The sequence below is a fragment of the Amblyraja radiata genome, chromosome 29, assembly GCF_010909765.2.
Source record: "Amblyraja radiata isolate CabotCenter1 chromosome 29, sAmbRad1.1.pri, whole genome shotgun sequence".
Lineage (NCBI taxonomy): Eukaryota > Metazoa > Chordata > Chondrichthyes > Rajiformes > Rajidae > Amblyraja > Amblyraja radiata.
In genome coordinates this window covers 32785913-32809517 of record NC_045984.1, presented here as the reverse complement: position 1 = coordinate 32809517, position 23605 = coordinate 32785913, and the positions used below count along the sequence as shown (strand labels likewise).

At 46.9% G+C, this 23605-nt stretch overlaps 1 protein-coding gene across 2 annotated transcripts in view; it reads left to right on the top strand.

The window, feature by feature from the left end:
* Positions 1–18767, top strand: part of tjp3 (tight junction protein 3) — a 51192-nt gene extending 32425 nt beyond the window's left edge. For both annotated transcript variants that reach the window (XM_033047226.1, XM_033047225.1), the window contains exons 9-21: positions 1697–1758; positions 2955–3027; positions 5898–6054; positions 6750–6858; positions 7748–7967; positions 10590–10780; positions 12171–12266; positions 12925–13001; positions 13828–14038; positions 14980–15080; positions 15650–15910; positions 17256–17296; positions 18524–18767. In XM_033047226.1, the coding sequence (XP_032903117.1) occupies positions 1697–1758; positions 2955–3027; positions 5898–6054; positions 6750–6858; positions 7748–7967; positions 10590–10780; positions 12171–12266; positions 12925–13001; positions 13828–14038; positions 14980–15080; positions 15650–15910; positions 17256–17296; positions 18524–18623 (1699 nt within the window). In that variant the 3' untranslated portion in view covers positions 18624–18767. The remainder of the gene's footprint in view (positions 1–1696; positions 1759–2954; positions 3028–5897; positions 6055–6749; positions 6859–7747; positions 7968–10589; positions 10781–12170; positions 12267–12924; positions 13002–13827; positions 14039–14979; positions 15081–15649; positions 15911–17255; positions 17297–18523) is intronic.
* The last annotated feature ends 4838 nt before the right edge of the window (positions 18768–23605 follow it).

The following is a 23605-nucleotide window of genomic DNA, read 5'->3' as shown; positions in this document are numbered from 1 at the left end:
GCACCACTTTCTCCACTGAGATATGAGTGACCATACAGCCATACGAATAAAAATAACACAACACACGATAGATTTAACATGAATATTCCCACACAGCGGAATCAACGTTTCCCACTGTGAGGGTAAGGCATTACAGTTCAGTCATCTTCCTCTTGTTCACCCGTGGTCGGGGCTATTGACCGCTCCGCAGTGGCCACTACGGTGGCCAGATGTACAGGCCCTAGGATATGGACACAGTAACACAGTGAGGATAGGAAGCATGTTATGAGGCATAGTAACGAGAGGTGATGACTATGTTATAGAGCACTGTAACAGGAGATAAACCTAAGTACAGTACACCTCGCAGTTCCCAAGTATCTACAAAACATCTTATTTCTTCAGATTTAAAATTAACTGGTCAAATGTAATTTTTACAAAACCACGTATCCCTCAGTTTCTCCAAGTGCCCTGCGACAATGACTTTAATGTTGGCTTATAGCATTCTCCCTCTGACAGGCGTAGCTTAAGCTGCCGGCAGTTTCTGGCCTTCTGCCTCCACCCATCCCCCGAGAACCAACACTATCAGTAACCTGATCACATTTTGGACCCATTTTGATGTGTGAGGAACTTGTGCCGGTCTGAAACTTCCCATCTGGTCCATTCAGAGGTGGACTGGTGGGGGTAGACTGGTGGAGGGGGGGGGGGTGGTTAGACAGGTTGGGGGGGGGGGGATCATAATATCATAATACAGCTGTACAAGACAGTGCCGAGGCCACATTTGGGGTAATGTGTAGGAAGGAACTGCAGATGCTTGTTTAAACCGAAGATAGACACAATGCTGGAGTAACTCAGCGTGACCTGCAGCATCTCTGGAGAGAAGGAATGGGTGACGTTTCAGGTCGAGACCTTTCTTCAGACTGAAACAGAAACGTCACCCCGTTCCTTTGGATTATTGTGTTCAGTTTTGGTCACTCTGTTCTAGTTAAGATGTTAAGCTGGAAAGGGCCTAGAGATGTTTACAAAGATGTTCCCCGGACTTGATCTACAGGGGGAGAGTTTAATCAGGTTAGGACTTTATTCCTAGGATCCCAGGAGAATGAGGGGTGATGTTATGGAGGTGTATAAGATTGTGAGAGGAATAGATCGGGTAGACACAAAGATGTTTACCCAGCGTAGGGGAATCGAGAACCAAAGGACACAGGTTTAAGGTGAAGGGGTTAAGATTTATTAGGAACCCGAGGGGCAACTTTTATTGTTACACAAAGGCTGCCGGAGGAGGTCGTTGAGGCAGGTCCTATCATGACATTTTTGTTTAAATGGACAATTACATGGCTGGGGTGGTTATGGAGGGATCTGGGCCAAACACAGGCAGGTGGGTTAGTTGAGACATGTTAGTAGATGGGGCATGTAGACACAAAATGCTGACGTAACTCAGTGGGTCAGGCAGCATCTGTGGAGAAAAATAATGGGTGAAGTTTCAGGTCAGTACACTTCTTCAGACCCAGAACATCACCTATTCATTTTCCCCAGAGACGCAGCCTGACCTGCTGAGCTATTCCGGAATGTTGTGCCTATCTTCAGTATAAACCTGATCCCACCTACACATTTTGGCAGAAGGGGCACGTTTGGTTGGCGCGGGCAAGTTGGGCCGAAGGGCCTGTTTCCACGCTGTGGTGCTGGCCGGAGGTGATTGCCATTTTTCATTCTTGTTTTTCAGCTTAAAGCCGAACAGAAACACAGTGACAGTGGTGAAACCCGTGGCCTCCCAGTCCCCTTACGGTGAGCATTAGGAGTTGATCAGCCCATTGAAGTCAGCAAGTTCGCTTCAGCTATTTTGGTGCTCAGTGACTGATCCAATAATTACATTCGCCAACAGTAGATGAGCCCAGAACAGAGTACGTCGCTATCAATGAGTGGACGTTAATACACCAAGAGAATTTCACTGTACCATGGTACACATGACAGTAAACGGAATCAATCATCTAGGAGCCTCGGTGCTGATAGAGGCTCTCAACCAGTTGCTGTGTTGACCCAGACCATCACACAAACCAACCTCCCTTCCATTGACTCCATCTACACCTCACGCTGCCTCGGCAAGGCCAGCGGCATCATCAAGGACCAGTCTCACCCCCGGTCACTCTCTCTTCTCCCCTCTCCCATCAGGCAAGTGTGAAAACGAACGCACACCTCCAGATTCAGGGACAGTTTCTTCCCAGCTGGTATCATGCAACTGAACCATCCTACCACACCCAGAGAGCAGTCCTGAACTACTATCTACCTCATTGGTGACCCTTGGACTATCCTTGATCGGACTTTGCTGGCTTTACCTTGCACTGAACGTTATTCCTTTATCATGTAAGGGAATGTACAGTGAAAAGCTTTTTGTTGCGTGCTAACCAGTCAGCGGAAAGACAATACATGATTACAATCGAGCCGTCCACAGTGTACAGATACATGATAAGGGAATAAGGTTTAGTGCAAGGTAAAGCCAGCCACTGAGTCTATGTAAACCAGCGATCCCCGCACACTAATGCCATCCTACACACTAGGGACAATTTACCCTTCTACCAAAGCCAATTAATCTACAAACCTGCACGTCATTGAAGTGTGGGAGGAAACTGGAGCACCTGGAGAAAACCCACACAGTCACATGCAGAACATACAAACTACAAACAAACAGCGCCCGTAGGGTGTGGGAGATTGCAACCTTCACGTGGTCCGCCCTGTTTCGACGAATGCAATCAACCCGGCGTGCACAATCAAATAAGATCAAATAGAACAAGTTGTCCTACAACTTTAGGCTGTGCACGCCATTCGCAGGAAGAACAACCGCCCGTAGTCGGGATCGAACCTGGGTCTCTTGCAATGCGCCACCGTGCCGCCCAATATAGTTGTATAATGCTCTGTCTTCCTTTTGTCTCCTTGTTGTTCACTGGTTTTCCACATCGTTTTTCATTTCTTTTTTCCAAATGCAGTTATCGAGGACCCAATATATAGTGTGTCTACAAAAGCAACAAAGTCAAAACCACCAGATGAGCACAATGTCGGGTAAGTTTTGGATTGTGATGAGACTGTCAGAGTTTACAAGAATGATTCCAGGAATGAATGGGTTAGCATATGATGAGCGTTTGTCGGCACTGGGCCTGTACTCGCTGGAGTTTAGAAGGTTGAGGGGGGGGGGACCTCATTGAAACTTACAGAATAGTGAAAGGCAGAGATAGCGTGGATGTGGAGAGGATGTTTCCACTGGTGAGAGAGTCTAGGACCAGAGGTCACAGCCTCAGAATTAAAGGGCGCTCTTTTAGAAAGGAGGTTAGGAGGAACTTCTTTAGTCAGAGGGTAATTAATCTGTGGAACTCATTGCCAGAGAGGGCTGTGGAGGCCAAGTCAGTGGATATTTCTAAGGCAGAGATAGACAAATTCTTAATTTGAACGGGTGTCAAGGGTTATGGGGAGAAGGCAGGAAAATGGGATTAGGAGGCAGAGATCAGCCATGATTGAATGGCGGAGTAGACTCGATGGGCCGAATGGCCTAATTCTACTCTTATAAGTTGTAATGAACAGTTAGAGTCATTTATTAAATGGTGATTCATCTGATTTACTGACATAGTTGGGGGAAGTGCTGGTTTTGTACGGACATCCTTCATTCTCCTCTTGTTTCCACTGTTCTTCCCAAGTTGCTGACTGAAGCTTTGTGGTCATCAGGTGCTAAGTCCCACTAGTGCGGCATGGTGGCGCAGCGGTAGAGTTGCTGCCTCACAGCGCCAGAGACCCGGGTTCAATCCCGGCCACGGGTGCTGTCTGTACGGAGTTTGCACGTTCTCCCCGTGACCCGCGTGGGTTTTCTCCGGGTGCTCCGGTTTCCTCCCACACTCCAAAGACGTGCAGGTTTGTAGGTTAATTGGCTTCGGTAAAAGTGCAAATTGTCCCTAGTGTGTGTGGGATAGTGATAGTGTACGGGGTGATCGTTGGTCAGCGCAGACTCGAAGGGCCGAAGTGTCTGTTTCCATTCTGTATCTCAAGTCAAGTACTATGTCTTTAGAACACGGCAGCAGAGTACAGCCAGAGACTGTGGAACCCACAGTCATTTCCGGAGATGAGAGGAGTGTGTGGCTCTACATAGTAAGTTCAAGGACAAACCTGTTGATATCTTAAATTTAAAAAGCATGCTCAGGCGATAGTAGAATGCAGTATTGTGATGTTTCCTTCAGACCAAATCATTCCATTAGGAAGACTATCATTTTGATATCATTTGCCATTCCTGTGTCAAACCCAGTTGATATGTCCAATCCATCCGGAATCTCCCCTTGTTCTTTCCTGCCGAACACACTAATTAATGTCAATAAACGACAAATATTCTCAAAGGCACAATTTGCAACTATCTCTGGGAGTTTCCTGTAATAACAGCAATTACAGATGTTGGGTTATACAAGAGGTAGACACAAAACGCTGGAGTAACTCAGCGGGTCAGGCAGCATCTGTGGAGAACATGGATAGGTGACGTTTCACAGAGTGCTGGAGTAACTCAGCGGGTCAGGCAGCATCTGTGGAGAACATGGATAGGTGACGTTTCACAGAGTGCTGGAGTAACTCAGCGGGTCAGGCAGCATCTGTGGAGAACATGGATAGGTGACGTTTCACAGAGTGCTGGAGTAACTCAGCGGGTCAGGCAGCATCTATGGAGCTAAGGAAATAGGCAACGTTTCGGGCCGAAACCCATAAGGGTTTCGGCCCGAAACGTTGCCTATTTCCAGAAGGATTTCGGCCCGAAATGTTGCCTATTTCCAGAAGGGTTTTGGCCCGAAACGTTGCCTATTTCCTTAGCTCCATAGATGCTGCTGCACCATAACTCAGTGGGTCAGGCAGCATCTGTGGAGAACATCGATAGGTGACGTTTCACAGAGTGCTGGAGTAACTCAGTGGGTCAGGCAGCATCTGTGGAGAACGTGGATAGGTGACGTTTCACAGAGTGCTGGAGTAACTCAGCGGGTCAGGCAGCATCTGTGGAGAACATGGATAGGTGACGTTTCACAGAGTGCTGGAGTAACTCAGTGGGTCAGGCAGCATCTGTGGAGAACATGGATAGGTGACATTTCACAGAGTGCTGGAGTAACTCAGCGGGTCAGGCAGCATCTGTGGAGAACATGGATAGGTGACGTTTCACAGAGTGCTGGAGTAACTCAGTGGGTCAGGCAGCATCTGTGGAGAACATAGATAGGTGACGTTTCACAGAGTGCTGGAGTAACTCAGTGGGTCAGGCAGCATCTGTGGAGAACATGGATAGGTGACATTTCACAGAGTGCTGGAGTAACTCAGCGGGTCAGGCAGCATCTGTGGAGAACGTGGATAGGTGATGCTTCACAGAGTGCTGGAGTAACTCAGCGGGTCAGGCAGCATCTGTGGAGAACGTGGATAGGTGACGCTTCAGGTTGGGACCCTTCTTCGGACTAAAGAAAGATCCTGACAAAATGTCACGTATCCATGCGCTCCAGAGATGCTGCCCGACCCACTGCAGCATTGTGGGTTTTGATCTAGATAGAAACATAGAAACATAGAAAATAGGTGCAGGAGTAGAGGCCATTCGGTCCTTCGAGCCTGCACCGCCATTCGATATGATCATGGCTGATCATCCAACTCAGTATCCCATCCCTGCCTTCTCTCCATACCCCCTGCATCCAGGGAGGTGTACGATATATTTGTGGAACCATCACAGCCAGTATGAAGTAAATGGGCCAACATGGTGATGTTTAGGTACGGGACCCTTCTTCACACAATCTGTTCAAACTTCAGTGTGAAGGAGGCCCTGGAACCCTGTGCGTTAACAGCCCAGCCAATCGGAACCTGGATATTGGCCATGAACCAAACGTTGGGAAGGATAGAGGTCACTGTGATTTGCTGACAGCAGCTTCTATCCTCAGCTACAGTCCGGACATGAAGGTGGCAAGGTTTATGAAGGATGCCAGCGTGGGCATGCAGCTAGCCGGAGGCAACGATGTTGGAATATTCGTGTCTCGGGTCCTCGTTGACAGCCCCGCCGCCCGACAGGGAATCCAGACAGGAGATCAGATCTTAAAGGTGAGAGAACATGAAGTTCCCGATTATTACTTAACGTTAGTGATACAGCACGGAAACAGGCCCTTCGGCCCACCGAGTCCATGCCAGCCAGCGATCCCCGTACACTAACACTACCCTACACACACCAGGGACAATTCACAATTTTAACAGAAGCCAATTAACCTACAAAACTGTTTGTCTTTGGAGTGTGGGCGGAAACCGGAACACCCGGAGAAAACCCACGTGGTCACAGGGAGAACGTCCAAACTCCGTACAGACATAGAAACATAGACAATAGGTGCAGGAGTAGGCCATTCGGCCCTTCGAGCCTGCACCGCCATTCAATATGATCATGGCTGATCATCCAACTCAGTATCCCATCCCTGCCTTCTCTCCATACCCCCTGATCCCTTTAACCACAAGGGCCACATCTAACTCCCTCTTAAATATAGCCAATGAACTGTGGCCTCAACTACCTTCTGTGGCAGAGAATTCCACAGATTCACCACTCTCTGTGTGAAAAATGGTTTTCTCATCTCGGTCCTAAAAGATTTCTCCCTTATCCTTAAACTGTGACCCCTTGTTCTGGACTTCCCCAACATTGGGAACAATCTTCCTGCATCTAGCCTGTCCAACCCCTTAAGAATTTTGTAAGTTTGGTTTAGTGTTGTGTTTTGACCAAACCACTCACCGGTTTATTCTTTTTGCCCGAGCAGGTGAACGACGTCAGTTTCCAAAACCTCACGCGTGAAGAGGCGGTGTTGTTCATGCTGGACATCCCTAAAGGACAGCAGGTGGACATCAGAGCTCAGCGGAAGGAGGACAGTGAGTCAAAGTCGTGCCTTCTCCATGTGTTAGAGTAACTAGTTCTCCTGCCCAGCCACAGGGCTGACCCTTGTGGGCATGTCTGCCATTGCCAGCCTCAAACTGTCCCTCTCTCTGGAATCCAGCCCAAGCCACGAGACTCAGACGACCATGTTAGCAGCAAGGGCTCAATACCAGTTCTGTTTAGTTTATTGTCACGTGTACCGAGGTACAGTGTTAATCATTGAGGCGTGAGGTTTAGATGGGATCAATGGAAGGGAGGTTGGTTTGTGCTGGTCCGGGCTGCGTCCACAACTCTCTGCGATTTCTTGCGGCCTCGGATGGAGCTGGGAGAGGCTGGATTATCATGACTGTTAAACACCAGGAACTGGATGCTGTCTTCAATGCTTTTAACATTCTGAAGTAGCGTGGGAGCAACAAGTATAGGTTCCGTTCCGAGAACTCAATTCATATTTCTTCTTTTAAAGTCGACAATCTATAAAACTTGAATTAAATGTAAGTTATTGGCAATGGAAGTTATAGACAATAGGTGCAGGAGTAGAGGCCATTCGGCCCTTTGAGCCAGCACCGCCATTCAATGTGATTAGGGCTGATCATCCACAATCAGTACCCCGTTCCTGCCTTCTCCCCATATCCCCTGATTCCGCTATCTTTAAGAGCCCTATCTAACTCTTGAAAGTATCCAGAGAACCAGCCTCCACAGCCCTCTGAGTCAGAGAATTCTACAGACTCACAACTCTCTGTGTGAAAAAGTGTTTCCTCGTCTCCGTTCTAAATGGCTTACCACTTATTCTTAAACTGTGGCCCCTGGTTCTGGACTCTGCCCACTTTGATTCGCCAGTATATTTTGTATAAACACAGACTGACGTCGAAGGCCTTTTTCTTTCAGTTTATAAGAAAATGATCAACTCCAACGTTGGCGACTCCTTCTACGTGCGAACGCACTTTGACTACGAGATAGAGGGGTCCCAGGACCTGAGCTTCAGGAGAGGCGACGTGTTCCGGGTCATCGATACCATGTACAAAGGGAAGCTGGGAGCATGGTACGCCGTGCGGATCGGAGGGGACTTCCGGGAGCAGGAGAGAGGCAGCATCCCCAGCAAGAACAGGTCTGCACCACACCTGCAACTCCCTACAAACTCCAGCCTTAACCATGTGCTCTAATGAGCTTTTATCTCTCTGTGGCTAGAATTTGCCAACCAATAGTTTTAGAATTATTGTTGGCAAATTATTTATTTTATTTTATTTTATTTTAGAAACAAGGAACTGCAGATCATAAGGTCATAAGTGATAGGAGCAGAATTAGGCCATTCGGCCCATCAAGTCTACTCCGCCATTCAATCATGGCTGATCTATCTCTCTCTCCTAACCCCATTCTCCTGCCTTCTCCCCAAAACCCCCGACACCCGTACTAATCAAGAATCCATCTACCTCTGCCTTAAAAATATCCATTGACTTGGCCTCCACAGCCATCTGTGGCCAAATGCTTGTTTATACCAAAGATAAACACAAAGTGCTGGAGTAACTCAGCAGGTCAGGCAGCATCTCTTGAGAAAAATAATGGGTGATACATAGATACATAGACAATAGGTGCAGGAGTAGGCCATTCGGCCCTTCGAGCCAGTACCGCCATTCAGTGTGATCATGGCTGATCATACCCAATCAGTACCCCGTTCCTGCCTTCTCCCCATACCCCTAGATTCTGCTAGCTCGAAGAGCAACATTTCCTTTGAATGCATCCAGTGATTTGGCCTCCACTGACTTCTGAGGCAGAGAATTCCACAAATTCACAACTCTCTGGGTGAAAACGTTTTTCCTCATCTCAATTCTAATTGGCCTACCCATTATTCTTAAACTGGCCCCCAACGTCGGGAACATGTTTCCTGCATCTACCGTAGCGTGTCCAATCCCTTAATAATCTTATATGTTTCAATAAGATATCCTCTCATCCTTCTAAATTCCAGTGAATACAACCCCAGTCGCTCCATTCTTTCATCATATGACAGTCCCACCGTCCTGGGAATTAACCTGGTGAACCTACGCTGCACTCCCTCAATAGCAAGAATGTCCTTCCTCAAATTAGGAATTCGGGCGGAGACCCTTCTTCAGTCTGAAAGTAGGGGGTAGCCTCAACTCCCTCCTCTGGCAGCTCGTTCCACACACCCACTGTGTAAAAAAGTTGTCCCTCAGGTTCCTATTGAATCTTTCCTTTTTCACCTTAAACCTATGTCCTCCTGTTCTGGATTCTCCTACTCTGGGTAAAACACTCTGTGCATGTACTCTATTTATTCCTCGTGATTATATACCCCTCTGTATATAAGGGTCGAAGGGTCAAATGGCCTACTCTTATTGTCTATTGTCTACTGTAAGACAATAGACAACAGGTGCAGGAGTAGACCATTCGGCCCTTCGAGCCAGCACTGCCAGATGGCCACTCATCCTCCTGCGCTCCAAGGAATACAGTCCAAGCCTGCTCAACCTCTCCCTACAGCTCAGACCCTCGAGTTCTGACAACACCTTTGTAAATATTTGTTGCAATTTTTCCAGCTCAAAGCATCACGAGGTATCAAGTTCCTCAGCTCCAATGACGAGTAGAATATTAGAGGCAAGTACACAGTTAAGGCAGTCAAACTCAGGAGTCGTGAATGTGTAATGACTGTGTAATTATGTTTTATTTGTAGAGGTTTTATTTCTGTGTATTATGTAAATATATCATGTGGTCAGAGGAAGTAGTCAGACGTCATCGCTATAACATGATCACCACGCACAGTTTAAATAAACATGCTGTCGCCTGACATCCTGCGATCTGTAACCGTTTCAGTAATATATACCAACCCCTGACTACATATCCAATATGTTTAAGAAGGAACTGCAGATGCTGGAAAAATCGAAGGTAGAAGGCTTTGACTTTGACATCGGGAGAAGAATGGAGAGCAGGGGAGAGATAAGACTTTGCCTTCCATCACAGTGAGGAGGAGATTCGCTGTGATGGATGTTTGTGTAAATTGTGTTGTGTCTTGGTTCTTCTACTTGTTTGTCTGACTGCAGAAACCAAATTTCGTTTGAACAAAACAAATAAATTGTATTGTAGATAGAAATGCTGGAGAAACTCAGCGGGACAGGCAGCATCTATGGAGCAAAGGAATAGGTGACGTTTCGGGTCGAGACCCTTCTTGTCCGATGAAGGGTCTTGACCTGAAACGTTACCCATTCCTTCTCTCCAGCGATGCTGCCTGTCCCACTAAGTTACTCCAGCATTTTGTGTCTATCTTCGGTGTAAACTTGCATCTGCAGTTCACTTCCTACACAAGCTTTTCACTGTACCTCGGTACACTTGACATAGAAACATAGAAACATAGAAAATAGGTGCAGGAGTAGGCCATTTGGCCCTTCGAGCCTGCACCACCATTCAATATGATCATGGCTGATCATCCAACTCAGTATCCTGCACCTGCCTTCTCTCCATACCCCCTGATCCCTTTAGCCACAAGGGCCACATCTAACTCCCTCTTAAATATAGTCAATGAACTAAATTAACGAAAGATCGCATGGACTCCAGGGAGAGCTAATTGATTAGATGCACAATCGACTCGATGGTAGGAAGCAGAGGGTGGAAGGTGGAAGGCTCTTGTTGTGACTGGAGGCCCGTGACGAGCGGTGTTCCGCAATGTACAGTTCCGTAGTGGGACAATAATCTACCGTGATGTTTGTTCTTGATCCGTTCCCGACAGAGCTGAGCAGATCGCCAAGGTTGAAATGCAGAAAGTTACCAGCGGCTCATCGACCGGCCCGCGGGCAGAGTTCTGGAAGATGCGGGGACTGAGGGGGGCCAAGAAGAACCTCCGGAAAAGCAGAGACGACCTTTCAGCCTTGACCATCCAGGGCAATTTCCCGCCCTACGAAAGAGTCGTGCTGAGAGAAGGTACGGAAATGAAGAAATCAGAAGATAGACACAAAATGCTGGAGTAACTCAGCGGGACAGGCAGCATCTCTGGAGAGAAGGAGTGGGCGACGTTTCGGGTCGAGACCCTTCTTCAGACTGATTCGGACTTTGTTGTGTTTTGGACAATTTTAGTCAGCACGTCTTCAGTTTTACTTTTACAGGTGCATTGTAGAAACAGGCCCTTCGGCCCAACGGGTCTGTGCCGACCAGCGATCACCCATACACTAGTTCCACCCGACACACTAGGGACATTTTACAGAAGCCAATGAACCTACAAACCTGCATGTCTTTGAACACAGCTTCATGCTACTGAATGGGGTGATTGCTGGTCGGTGTGGACTTGATGGGCGGAAGGACCTGTTTCCACACTGTATCTCTTAAGTCTAAAGTAAAGCCTGAAACCCCTGAAACACGATGATGTGTCCACAGATGGCCAATAATTCCTGTCATGTGATAAGTCATAGGAGCAGAATTAGGCCATTCGGCCCGTCAAGTCTACTCTGCCATTCAATCACGGCTGATCTATCTCTCCCTCCTAACCCCATTCTCCTGACTTCTCCCCACAACTCCTGACACCCGCACTAATCAAGAATCTATCTGTGTTCAAGAAGGAACTGCAGATGCTGGAAAATCAAAGGTAGACAAAAATGCTGGAGAAACTCAGCGGGTGCAGCAGCATCTATGGAGCGAAGGAAATAGGCAACGTTTCAGGCCGAAACGTTGCCTATTTCCTTCAAGGGTTTCGGCCCGAAACGTTGCCCATTTCCTTCGCTCCATAGATGCTGCTGCACCCGCTGAGTTTCTCCAGCATTTTTGTGTACCTAAGAATCTATCTGTCTCTGCCTTAGAAATATCCACTGATTTGACCTCCTCAGCCTTCTAATAATAATAATAATACATTTTATTTGTGGGCGTCTTTCAAAAGTCTCAAGGACACCTTACAGAATTTAACAAGAGTAAAAAACATATAATCGGAGTAAAATAAATAATAAGGACATCACCAATACACAAATTAAGGACAGAATTCGATCCAAAGACAAAAAAAAATCAAAAACACAATGTGAAGAGAGAGCAGCGGCAGCTAAACCGTGCCAGCGTCCACTCTCCCTTCCAACAGGCAAAGAATTCCACAGATTCACCACCCTCTGACTAAAGAAATTCATCCTCACCTCCTTCCTAAAGGAACGTCCTTTAATTCTGAGGCTGTGACCTCTATGTTGAACAACATGCTGGGAATTTTCGGCCACCTGCTGCGACTGTGACGGTTGCCGGCAAGTCGCCGAAAAAATCACGTAAGTGGGACAGGCCGTTAATATTCACCCCTGGATATTTACTTTGCATTCAATGTTTTTTTTTGTGTGTGTTACAGCCACTTATAAAAGACCGGTGGTGATCCTTGGACCGATTTCAGACATCGCTACTGAGAGGCTAGCCAGGGAGATGGCCAGCCAGTTCGAGCTTGCCCGTGAGTTCTCATTGACTACGCAGGAAGGAACCGCAGATGCTGGTTGAAATTGAAAATTGACACACAAAATGCTGGAGTAACTCAGCGGGACCGGCAGCATATCTGGAGAGAAGGAATGGGCGACATTTCGGGTCGAGACCCATCTTCAGGATCAGTCTGATGAAGGGTCTTGACCCAAAACGTTAACCATTCCTTCTCTCCAGTACCCCGTTCCTGCCTTCTCCACACATCCCCTGACTCCACTATCTTTAAGAGCCCTATCTAGCTCTCTCTTGAAAGGATCCAGAGAACTGGCCTCCACCGCCCTCTGAGACAGAGAATTCTAGACTCCACCTCCCTTCACTTATCTCTCTGCACCCTATCTGGTGGGCACACTGTTGACGGTGGCACTTGGTCGTACTGTGATCAATGGGGATGGGAAGATGTGATTAGTGGTGACGTCATGTTGGTGGTGATTGGAATTGGACTAGAGGCTAACGGAATCAAGGGATGTGGGGAGAAAGCAAGAACGGGGTACTGATTGTGGATGATCAGCCATGATCACATTGAATGGCGGCGCTGGCTCAAAGGGCCGAACGGCCGACTCCTGCACCTATTGTCTATGTTTCTATTACTGGTGTACTGGACTCTCACTGATCCTGCTACATGTCCGTTTTAGAAACGGTGCCAAGGAATGCAGAGGAAGGAGCATCATCCATCATCAGACTTGAAACAGTACGCCTCATCTCCCAGAAGGTACGGTGACCGAGCCACTACTGCACAGCTCATCACAGGTTCATCCCTCCCCTCCCCTCCCCTCCCCTCCCCTCGCGCTGCCTCGGCAAGGCCAAACCTAGCTTCATCCACAGAGACCCGCGTTTGATCCTGGCTACGGGCGCTGTCTGTATGGAGTTTGTACGTTCTCCCCGTGACCTGCGTGGGTTTTCTCCGCTTCCCTCCCACATTCCACAGACGTGTGGACATAACCCGGGCACACGTTAAAGGTGGTAAACACGAAGCTTATTGCTGCTACTAAATGATTTAGACAATAGACAATAGGTGCAGGAGTAGGCCATTCGGCCCTTCGAGCCAGCACCGCCATTCAATATGATCATGCCTGATCATCCCCAATCAGTACCCCGTTCCTGCCTTCTCCCCATATCCCCTGACTCCGCTATCTTTAAGAGCCCTATCTAGCTCTCTCTTGAAAGTATCCAGAGAACCTGCCTCCACCGCCCTCTGAGGCAGAGAATTCCACAGACTCACAACTCTCTGTGAGAAAAAGTGTTTCCTCGTCTTCTAAATGGCTTACCCCTTATTCTTAAACTGTGGCCCCTGGTTCTGGACTCCCCCAACATCGGGAACATGTTTCCTGCCTCTAGCGTGTCCAAACCCTTAACAATCTTATATGTTTCAATGAGATACCCTCTCATCCTTCTAAACTCCAGAGTGTACAAGCCCAGACGGTCCATTCTCTCAGCATATGACAGTCCCGCCATCCCGGGAATTAACCTGGTGAACCTACGCTGCACTCCCTCGATATGATTCAATATGATACCCATGATTCCAATTCTATTTCCAGAACAAGCACGGTCTACTTGACATCACGCCGTCCGCCATCGAGCGTCTGAACTACGTGAAGTGGTACCCCATCGTGGTTTTCTTCAACCCGGAGAACAAGCAGGAAGTGAAGGCCATGCGGCAACACCTCCTCCCACAGTCACGGAAGAGCTCCAAGAGTCTGTACACGCAGGCCGTCAAGCTGAGGAAAAACTGGGCACACCTCTTCACAGGTAGCCTCACGTACAGGCGGTACTTCCATGTAATCCATCTTCACAACATCCTGACCATGGGTCGTCTAAGATTGCATCTTGTCAGAAACAAGGAACTGCAGATGCTGGCTGACACAAAAGGACCCAAGTTGCTGGAGTAACTCAGCGGGTCAGCATGTCTGAAGAACATGGATTGGTGATGTTTTGGGTCGGAACCCTTTAAGTCTGAAGAAGGGTCTTCGTCTTCGTCTGAAGAAGAGTCCCAACCCAGAATGTCACTTATCGATGTTCTCCACAGATGCTGCCTGACCCGCTGAGTTACTCCAGCACTCTGTGAAACGTCACCTATCCATGTTCTCCACAGATGCTGCCTGACCCGCTGAGTTACTCCAGCTTTCTGTGAAACGTCATCTATCCATGTTCGAGCCAGCACCACCATTCAATGTGATCATGGCTGATCATCCCCAATCCATACCCCGTTCCTGCCTTCTCCCCATATCCCCTGACTCTGCTATCTTTAAGAGCCCTATCCATCTTTCTCGAGAAAGCATCCAGAGAACCTGCCTCCACCGCCCTCTGAGGCAGAGAATTCCACAGACTCACAACTCTCTGTGAGAAAAAGTGTTTCCTCATCTCAGTTCTAAATTGCTTACCCCTTATTCTTAACCTGTGGCCCCTGGTTCTGGACTCCCCCAGCATCGGGAACATGTTTCCTGCCTCCAGCGTGTCCAAATCCTTAACAATCTTATATGTTTTAATAAGATCCCCTCTCTTCCTTCTAAACCCCAGAGTGTACAAGCCCAGATGATTCTCTCAGCATATGACAATCCGCCATCCCGGGAATTAACCTTGTAAACCTACGCTGCACTCCCTCAATAGCAAGAATGTCCTTCAATTAGGGGACCAAAACTGCACACAATACCCCAGGTGTGGTCTCGTAATGTTATGCTTTTTTTCCCCAGGTACAATAAACTTGAATTCTGGTTCAAGTGCATGGTACGAAACGTTGAAAGCAATAATCAAAGAGCAGCAGACACAGCCAGTGTGGTTTCCTGAAGAGAAGGTACTTGGTTTTGTACTGATTTTGTCTCAAGATTATAATTTGAATGAATAAGTTTATTGACCAAGTATTCACATACAAGGAATTTGCCTTGGTGCTCCGCCCGCAAGTGACAACAAGACAATACAGTGATAGTTAGGAATGACACATAAAACATTAATCGTTAATAATAAAACATTATCGGTTAAACATGTGAATTAAATAAAATACCAGAGCACAAGGAGGCTACAGATGTTTGGTTATTGAGTAGAGCTACTGCTCATGGAAAAAAAGTTGTTTTTATGTCTGGCTGTGGCAGCTTTGACAGTCCGGAGTCGCCTTCCAGAGGGAAGTGATTCAAAGAGTTTGTGGCCTGGGTGAGAGGGGTTAGTGATGATCTTGCCCGCTCGCTTCCTGGCCCTTGCAGTGTACAGTTCATCAATGGGGGGGAAGGTTGCAGCCAATAACCTTCTCAGCTGATCGGACGATTCTCTGCATCTCCTGCCTTCTCCCCATAACCCCCGACACCCGTACTAATCAAGAATCTAACTCTGCCGTAAAAAATATCCATGGATTCACCTTTTGTGTTTCAGAGTGAAGAGGCGGGGACTGAAGACATGGAGCTGCTGAACCGATCCAACAGCATGAGCATGGACTACCTGAGCTGCGACGAGAGCAGGGTGAACAGCGATTACGAGGACACAGATGGAGAAGGCGCTTACACCGACAATGAAATGGACGATGGGCTGGACAGGCCGGCCATCACACGCAGCTCTGAACCCAGCAGGACCCAAGTGTCGGAGATGTCCACCACGGAGGTGTACACTGCACCCAAGACCCACGCGGACCCACAGGTATGTCAAACCATGGTTGGTTAACCATGGCTCAGCGCCAGAGACCTGGCTTCGATCCTGACTACGGGCGCTGTCTGTACGGAGTTTGCACGTTCTCCCTGTGACCTGCGTGGGTTTTCGCCGAGACCTTCAGCTTCCTCCCACACTCCAAAGATGTGCAGGTCTGTACAGACGTCTTGGTATAAATATAAATTGTCCCTAGTGTGCGTAGGATAGTGTTAGTGTGCGGGGATCGCTGGTCGGCACGGACTCGATGGGCCAAAGGGCCTGTTTCCGTTCTGTATCACTAAACTAGACTAAATCATTATCAAATACTTTTATCCCTCATAATAAGCGCAAAACACAAAACATCACAGCTTTACATTCCATCAATATTTTGACTGTTGAGGGTTTGAACTCATCTCTTAGGCTACTCTTGGTAAGTGGATGAGATTGCTCTAGACCAGTGGTTCCCAACCTGGGGTAAATTTATCACCAGGGGTCAACTTTCACCTACCCAGGGGGTAAATTTGTAGATTGTGGATTTGTACATATTTATTCTCATTGACTGACTGTGTTTGGTTCTGGTCCTTTGTTCTGGTCCTTGGGCAAGACACTTCACCCACCTTTGCCTGTGTGTGAATGTGTGTGAGTGATTGGTGGTGGTCGGAGGGGCCGTAGGCGCAGATTGGCAGCCACGCTTCCGTCAGTCTGCCCCAGGGCAGCTGTGGCTACAGAAGTAGCTTACCACCACCGAGTGTGACTGAGGAGTGAATGAATAATGCGATGTAAAGCGCCTTGAGTATTAGAAAGGCGCTATATAAATCCCATCCATTATTATTATTATTATTATCTGTTCATCATTAGTTGTCCATAAATAAGTGAAATAACATTGTTGCGTGCTATTAAAGTTGCCGGGGGTAAACAGGATGAAGAAAGGTTGGGAACCCCCTGCTTTAGAGCCTGCATTAACAACAAATACAAGGATTTGGCACAGGGATTTCCGCAATAATTAAATGTGAATCCTTCTAATGCCATTCTGTTTAAGAAGGAACTGCAGATGCTGGAAAAATCAAAGGCAGACAAAAATGCTGGAGAAACTCATTTGAGGCAGCATCTATGGAGCGAAGGAATAGGTGACGTTTCGGGTTGCTCCATAGATGCTGCCTCACCCACTGAGTTTCTCCAGCATTTTGTCTACCTTCTAATGCCATTCTGGTTCTTGGAGGAGAATCAGGCCATTCAACTCATCAAGTCTACTCCGCCATTCAATCATGGCTGATCTAGCTCTCCCTCTCAACCCTGATCCCCTCCCTGTCGTAATTGGTGCAATGCTCTTGTTCACTCTGTGTGTTTGGTCCAACAGGTGAAACCTCAGGGGCAGTACAGAGATCCTTATTATACCAGGTGAGTCCTTATTATACCAGGTTTTGTGGTTCCGTTTACCCTGTCAAACCAGTATGAAATCAACCTGATTATTGTTTAAGAAAGAACTGCAGATGCTGGAAAAATCGAAGGTGGACAAAAATGCTGGAGGAACTCTGAAGAATGGTCTCGACCCGAAAAACGTCGCCCATTCCTTCTCTCCACAGATGCTGCCTCGTCCGCTGAGTTACTCCAGCATTTTTGTCTACCTTTGATTACTGGGATCAGTGCCTGATGTTTGGCAAGCATCCAATGGGCCAAAGGGACTGTCCCCTGCTCTATAATTCTGACTCTGCGTGGCGGCTTGCTGACCCCAAACTAATGCACATTATCAATAAGTTCCAGGAGGAGAATGAGGCCATTCAACCCATCAAGTCTCCCCTGTCATTCATTCAATTGTGGCTGATCTATCTTCCCCACTCAACCCCAATCTCCTGCCTCTTACAACAAATGATCTTTTTCTGCCGGATTTTACAAAGCAATATAGTGCTTCCAAAATATTAAATTGCTTTTCATTTAGATACTTTGAAAAGCATTGTAAACAAATGGATCGTTCTTTATTTACCGTATAAACGGGCTGCAAATGTGATTAAGAAGGAACTGCAGATCGAAGGTAGACAAAAGTGCTGGAGAAACTCAGCGGGTGCAGCAGCATCTATGGAGCGAAGGAAATAGGCAACGTTTCGGGCCGAAACCCGGAAGGGTTTCGGCCCGAAACGTTGCCTATTTCCTTCAAGGGTTTCGGCCTGAAACGTTGCCTATTTCCTTCGCTCCATAGATGCTGCTGCACCCGCTGAGTTTCTCCAGCACTTTTGTCTACCTGCAAATGTGATTGTCTAATATATCCTGGTTCAAAACACCTCACTGAATGTGAAATGCTTTGGATTATCTTGAGGTCTTATGCCCCTGTCCCACTTAGGAAACCTGAACGGAAACCTCTGGAGACTTTGCGCCCCACCCAAGGTTTCCATGCGGTTCCCGGAGGTTGCAGGTGGTTGCCGGAGGTTGCAGGTAGTGGAATCAGGTAGGGAGGCTGACAAAAACCTCCGGGAACCTCCGGGAACCGCACAGAAACCTTGGGTGGGGCACAAAGTCTCCAGAGGTTTCCGTTCAGGTTTCCTAAGTGGGACAGGGGCATTATGCTATTATCCATGCAGACGACTCATTTAGATCAGTGACGATTCTATTTCTTCAATGATGTTTTTATAGACCAAGCGAACGTGATATCAATGCAAGCAAGTACAGTCGAGAGCCGGTCTACAGCTCTGAAGAAGATGATGAATGGAACGGTCCAGCCACGGAACTGTAGCCCAAGTCCCATCCAAAGCATAAACAGCCGGCCGACAGAACACGACACAAATCAAACACTATTGAACTGCTCATCAACTGTAACGAGATTTGTTTTTAGTTTCTTCATGAATGTCATTTTTTAAATAAATTCAATAATTAACAATATCAGCCTTTACCCCTTTTCTAGTGAAGAGATCACAGCCTGGTGTTTCCTCTGGTGATCTCAGCCCACCACCACTCTGTGATTCCCCCTTCCCTCCAACTCCACGACCACATCCTAACTGCCCCCCCTAAGCCTGGTGTTTGATGGGTTGTGGTTTCATTCAGCATGGTTCGATGGTACATACCTGAATGGTTCTGCATTCATTTTTGGACCTGTATGAAGTTTGGTCTATGTTACCTGAGAAATGAATAACATGCGGTTAATTCGATCCATTTTCTACATGAAACGCCCAAAGTGCCATTTCTCTGTACATTGTGGTCCGCTCGATTGGATTACTGTGTTGTCTTTCCACTGACTGGTTAGCACGCAACAAATGCATTTCATTGTACCTCGGCACAGGTGACAATAAACTAAACTCGACTCAAATTAAGCAAGATAGACACTAAATGCTGGAGTAACTCAGCGGGACAGGCAGCATCTCTGGAGAGAAGGAGTGGGTGACGTTTCGGGTCGAGACCCTTCTTCAAATTAGGCAATGCACAGTTTCCAATTCTTGGAATGAGGCTTGTTGGGAACTTCCAATGGTTCATTATTCATGCCTACTATATTCTGTTGTGCTGAAACAAAGTAGGAATTTCATTGTCCTATCTGGGACACATGACAATAATCTTTCTTGAATCTTGAATCTTATTATCGCACGTGCAAAGGCACAGGGAAATTATTTCCTTACGTACAGTCCAGCAGTGTATTGCCATATCCAAGCACAATCCCCGATTATCAAAGTGTACAGAAATAGTCCACTGATCCTGCATGCAAGAGGCGCCAGGTTTTGGCCCAATTTTCAAAGTCCCGCACACGTCCAGCTACTTTCCAAATGGCTTCCTTCAATCACGGGAAAATAGGAAACTCATTAAATTGTGAAATATAATAAACATGTACAATTTAGGCTCATTGCTGAAGACAATGGGCATTGACAAGGGAAATATATTCAGGAACGGTAGGAAAACAAAGTATTAGATATTATTAACTTTGTGACCTATCAAACCATGAATATTCCAGACACATTCACTGGTTTACGGGGGTCAGCTCCCCTGATCTCTGCGGTTTTTATTTGAGCTGCTTGTTATGAATTATCCTTATTTGCTGCATACGTTACTGCACATTACGAACAAAATAGACAACTCTTCTTAAAATTTGCAGAAACTCTTCAACAGATATAGAATCTGCTTCGACAAGCTAAGCTTGGCCTGTCTCAATTCACAGTAGGCTCAGTCCCGTCTCAATCTGAGGGGGGCATGGAGAATGTTGAAAAGCGCACTCACTTCCCTTCTCTGTAACTCCGTCCACAAGAACGAATGTAGTCTGAACCTGAAGTACAGATTTTTCTGTGTATCCATCATCATAGTCCTTTAGATGTCTGCTTTAATTTGGGAGCAACAGGCATCATCTCCAAGTATTCCTTTGAGAAGGTTTGTGGTTTTGTTTTTACACAAACCAGTGAACTTTCTGCGGATCAGACGGATTTGTTTCTGCGAAATAGTTGGCGTAACAGACCCAGTCTTTTGTCCTCATTCCGATTTCCACCCTCAAGGATTGTTAGGAATGGATTAAAGAATTCTATTAATAATTCTGAACGGGGTGCCTGCCTGCTAGTTGGCAGGAAGTCTCCAGCAGTAAACACTGGGACACCACAATTGGTCCCCATTGTCCCAGCGGTCGTACATACAGCCTTGGGACTGAGAATCAGTGCCAGTATAACACAAAGGGAATGTTGTTGTGTCTTTTGTAACTGGTCCAGAAGAACTGGACAGCAACATTTAGCATCTAAAATGGGATAGTTTCCTCATCCAGCACCTAGAGAACAAAATAGGGATGTTAAAAAATATGTTCACGGGCTGCCTGCCATCTGTTGTCACAATGAGTGGACAGTGGGAAAAGTAGAACTCCAGTTGCGGGTTCAATTATTCCAAACAGTTTGCTGGTGATGAACAGAAGTGGATCGCAAGCCTCACCTGCAAGTACTCATAGGTCTATGTCTTGACGAACTTCTCGTGCTAAGTAACTTGTTCTATTTTTTGGATGATTTCCAATATATATTTCAATAAAATGTGTATTTTTTTCTATGCAACGTCTCCTTTCTTTCTGCTATTTATCATTTCCACACAGTAATTTTCACGGAATCTCCAACATTTAGTGGGTTCAGCACGTACAAAGTTACAGACACAAGCTGCTGTTCTGTGTGTTTTTAATAACGTTTAAAAAAAAAGATGGTTTCTCTTTTAATTTTTTTCGTTTCTTCTTCTTGCCAATGTTTAATAGATATGGTTTCACTCTGACCAGCACCTACTGTTAACTCAACAACTCAGTGTTCTGTGATCTAATTTGCCCAATGTAACAAGCCTTTAACAAGCTTCCAAACAAGTCCAATACGCTTCCAATCATCATGTCCTCATAAAGATATAGAATAAGAAGGGCCCCAACCCAAAACGTTACCTGTCCAATTTCTCCATGGATGCTGCCCACCCTGCATAGAGTCCTAGAGTGTGGAAACAGGCCCTTCAGCCCAACTTGCCCATGCCGACCAAAATGCCCCAAGTACACTAGTCTCACCTGCCCATAACCCAGTAAACCTGTCCTATCCATGTGCCTGGCCAAAAGTTCCTTAATTGTTATGATAGTCCCTTCCTCAACTACCTCCTCCGGCAGCTCATTTCATACACCCATCACTTTTTGTGTAAAAAAAGCTACCCCTCAGGTTCTTGATAAATCTCCAATCTTCCCTCTTCCTCCCTTGCCCACAGTAGTTACCTAACTCACACACACATTGTTCCACCAATTTGTTTTTATTTCAGAATTCCAGCATGTTGAGAATGTTGTTTTCAGTAGCAATGTGGAAAACCAAGCCATCCATTATTTTACTAAATTAATGCATTTATGCCACAGTAACTTTATTGCAATGAAAGGCATTAACGGGCACCAAAGAAGGCGCGGCGTTACAAAATTGAGCCGTCTTTTTATCGGACCAGGTGCTTCCACTTCCATTAACTAAACGTCAGATGTCAAAAGCACATTCCTTTGGAAGAATTCAGTAGCAGACCCATGCAGGAAAGGCAACCTGTATGAATAAGCACTACATCGACCCAGATACTGAGCATAGCAGCTTACAAGCCACTGATCATTAATATTAAATGCCAAGCTGCAGCAATGGAGAAAGCTGCACTGTGCCTTCCCAGCCTGAGCACAGCAATTCCTGCTGCAGTACATCTCCATGCACACACCACCTGGTGCAGGGAGAGCCTGCGGACCATATCTTTGGCCCACATGCATTTTCAAAAAAATCCCATGCGATAATGATCATGTGCCAAGGCCCTGGACTGATGGTGTATGAAGGAACTGCAGACGCTGGTTTAAACCGAAGATAGACGCAAAAAAGCTGGAGTAACTCAGCGGGACGGGCAACATCTCTGGAGAGAAGGAACGGGGGACGTTTCGGGTCGAGACCCTGCGTTCCACCCAAAAATGTCAACCCATTCCTTCTCTCCAGAGATGCTGAGTTACTCCAGCATGAGATGTCCAACTGAATGACTCCAGCTTTTGTTTGTCTAGCCCTGGACTGGCTAATGCACTCTCCCTTAATCTAGGAGCAATGATCTCAAATAAACTAACAAACCAACTCTGAAGGTCTCAGCAGAGAGCAACAAATTGGTATTGGCCAACAGATGAACCTCGAGCAACACCTCAGCTAATCTTCACGTCCATACAAAACACTGTACAAGCGTTACTGCATGGATTTTATCCAGTTATATTCCCTGAAAAAACACTCCAGGCATGGCAATGTTTAAGAAGGAACTGCAGATGCTGTAAAAATCGAAAGTAGACAAAAAATGCTGGAGAAACTCAGCGGGTGAGTTTATGGAGAAATCTGTTTTCTCCATCTATGGAGAAAAGGAGTATGGAGCGAAGGAAATAGGCAACATTTCGGGCCTATTGTTGGCATTTTATGTCTACCAGGCATGGCAATTATGGCTAGCTTAATTATGGTTACCATTTCAACTCCCCCTCACATTCCGAATCTGACCTTCCTGTATCCTGGGCCTCCTCCTTGGCCAGAGTGAGGTCCACCATAAATTGGAGGAGCAGCACCTCATATTTCACTTGGGCAGTTTACACCCCAGTGGTATGAATATTGACTTCTCCAATTTCAGGTAGTCCCTGCTTTCTCCTCCCCTTCCCAGCTCTCCCTCAGCCCAGTCTGCGCCTCTTCCTTTCTTCTTCCCGCCCCCCCCCCCCCCCACCCCCCACCCTCACATCAGTCTGAAGAAGGGTCTCGACCCGAAACGTCACCTATTTCCTTCGCTCCATAGATGCTGCCTCACCCGCTGAGTTTCTCCAGCGTTTTTGTCTACCTTCGAAGTTCCAGCATCTGCAGTTCCATCTTAATGGTAGTTTTCAAGGCACAAAGGCAAGTGCAGCAGCTTCGGATTCTCCACGATTCCAACGAGCCCAATGTATTCCTTGCTGACTGATTACACATGCATGTCTCTGCAAGAATCAAGCAACTCCAGACTGATTTTCCATCTCCTTGCGCAGAGACACAAAATACTGCCGCCATGTTTTGGAGAAAGAGCTGTAGAGAATGTAGCGAACTGCGTTTGGTATGCGTGGAGCAACATTGGGGAACAACAGCCAAACACAAGGTCCCAATGTCAGGTTGTCACAGGATGAAAAGGCACCTGTAACAAACCATGCAGAACAGCCTTCAGACCAAGATTCAGGCCAACAGTCTCATCGTGTCTATGATCACTGTGTGTAACATATCCCCCCCCCCCCCCCCCCCC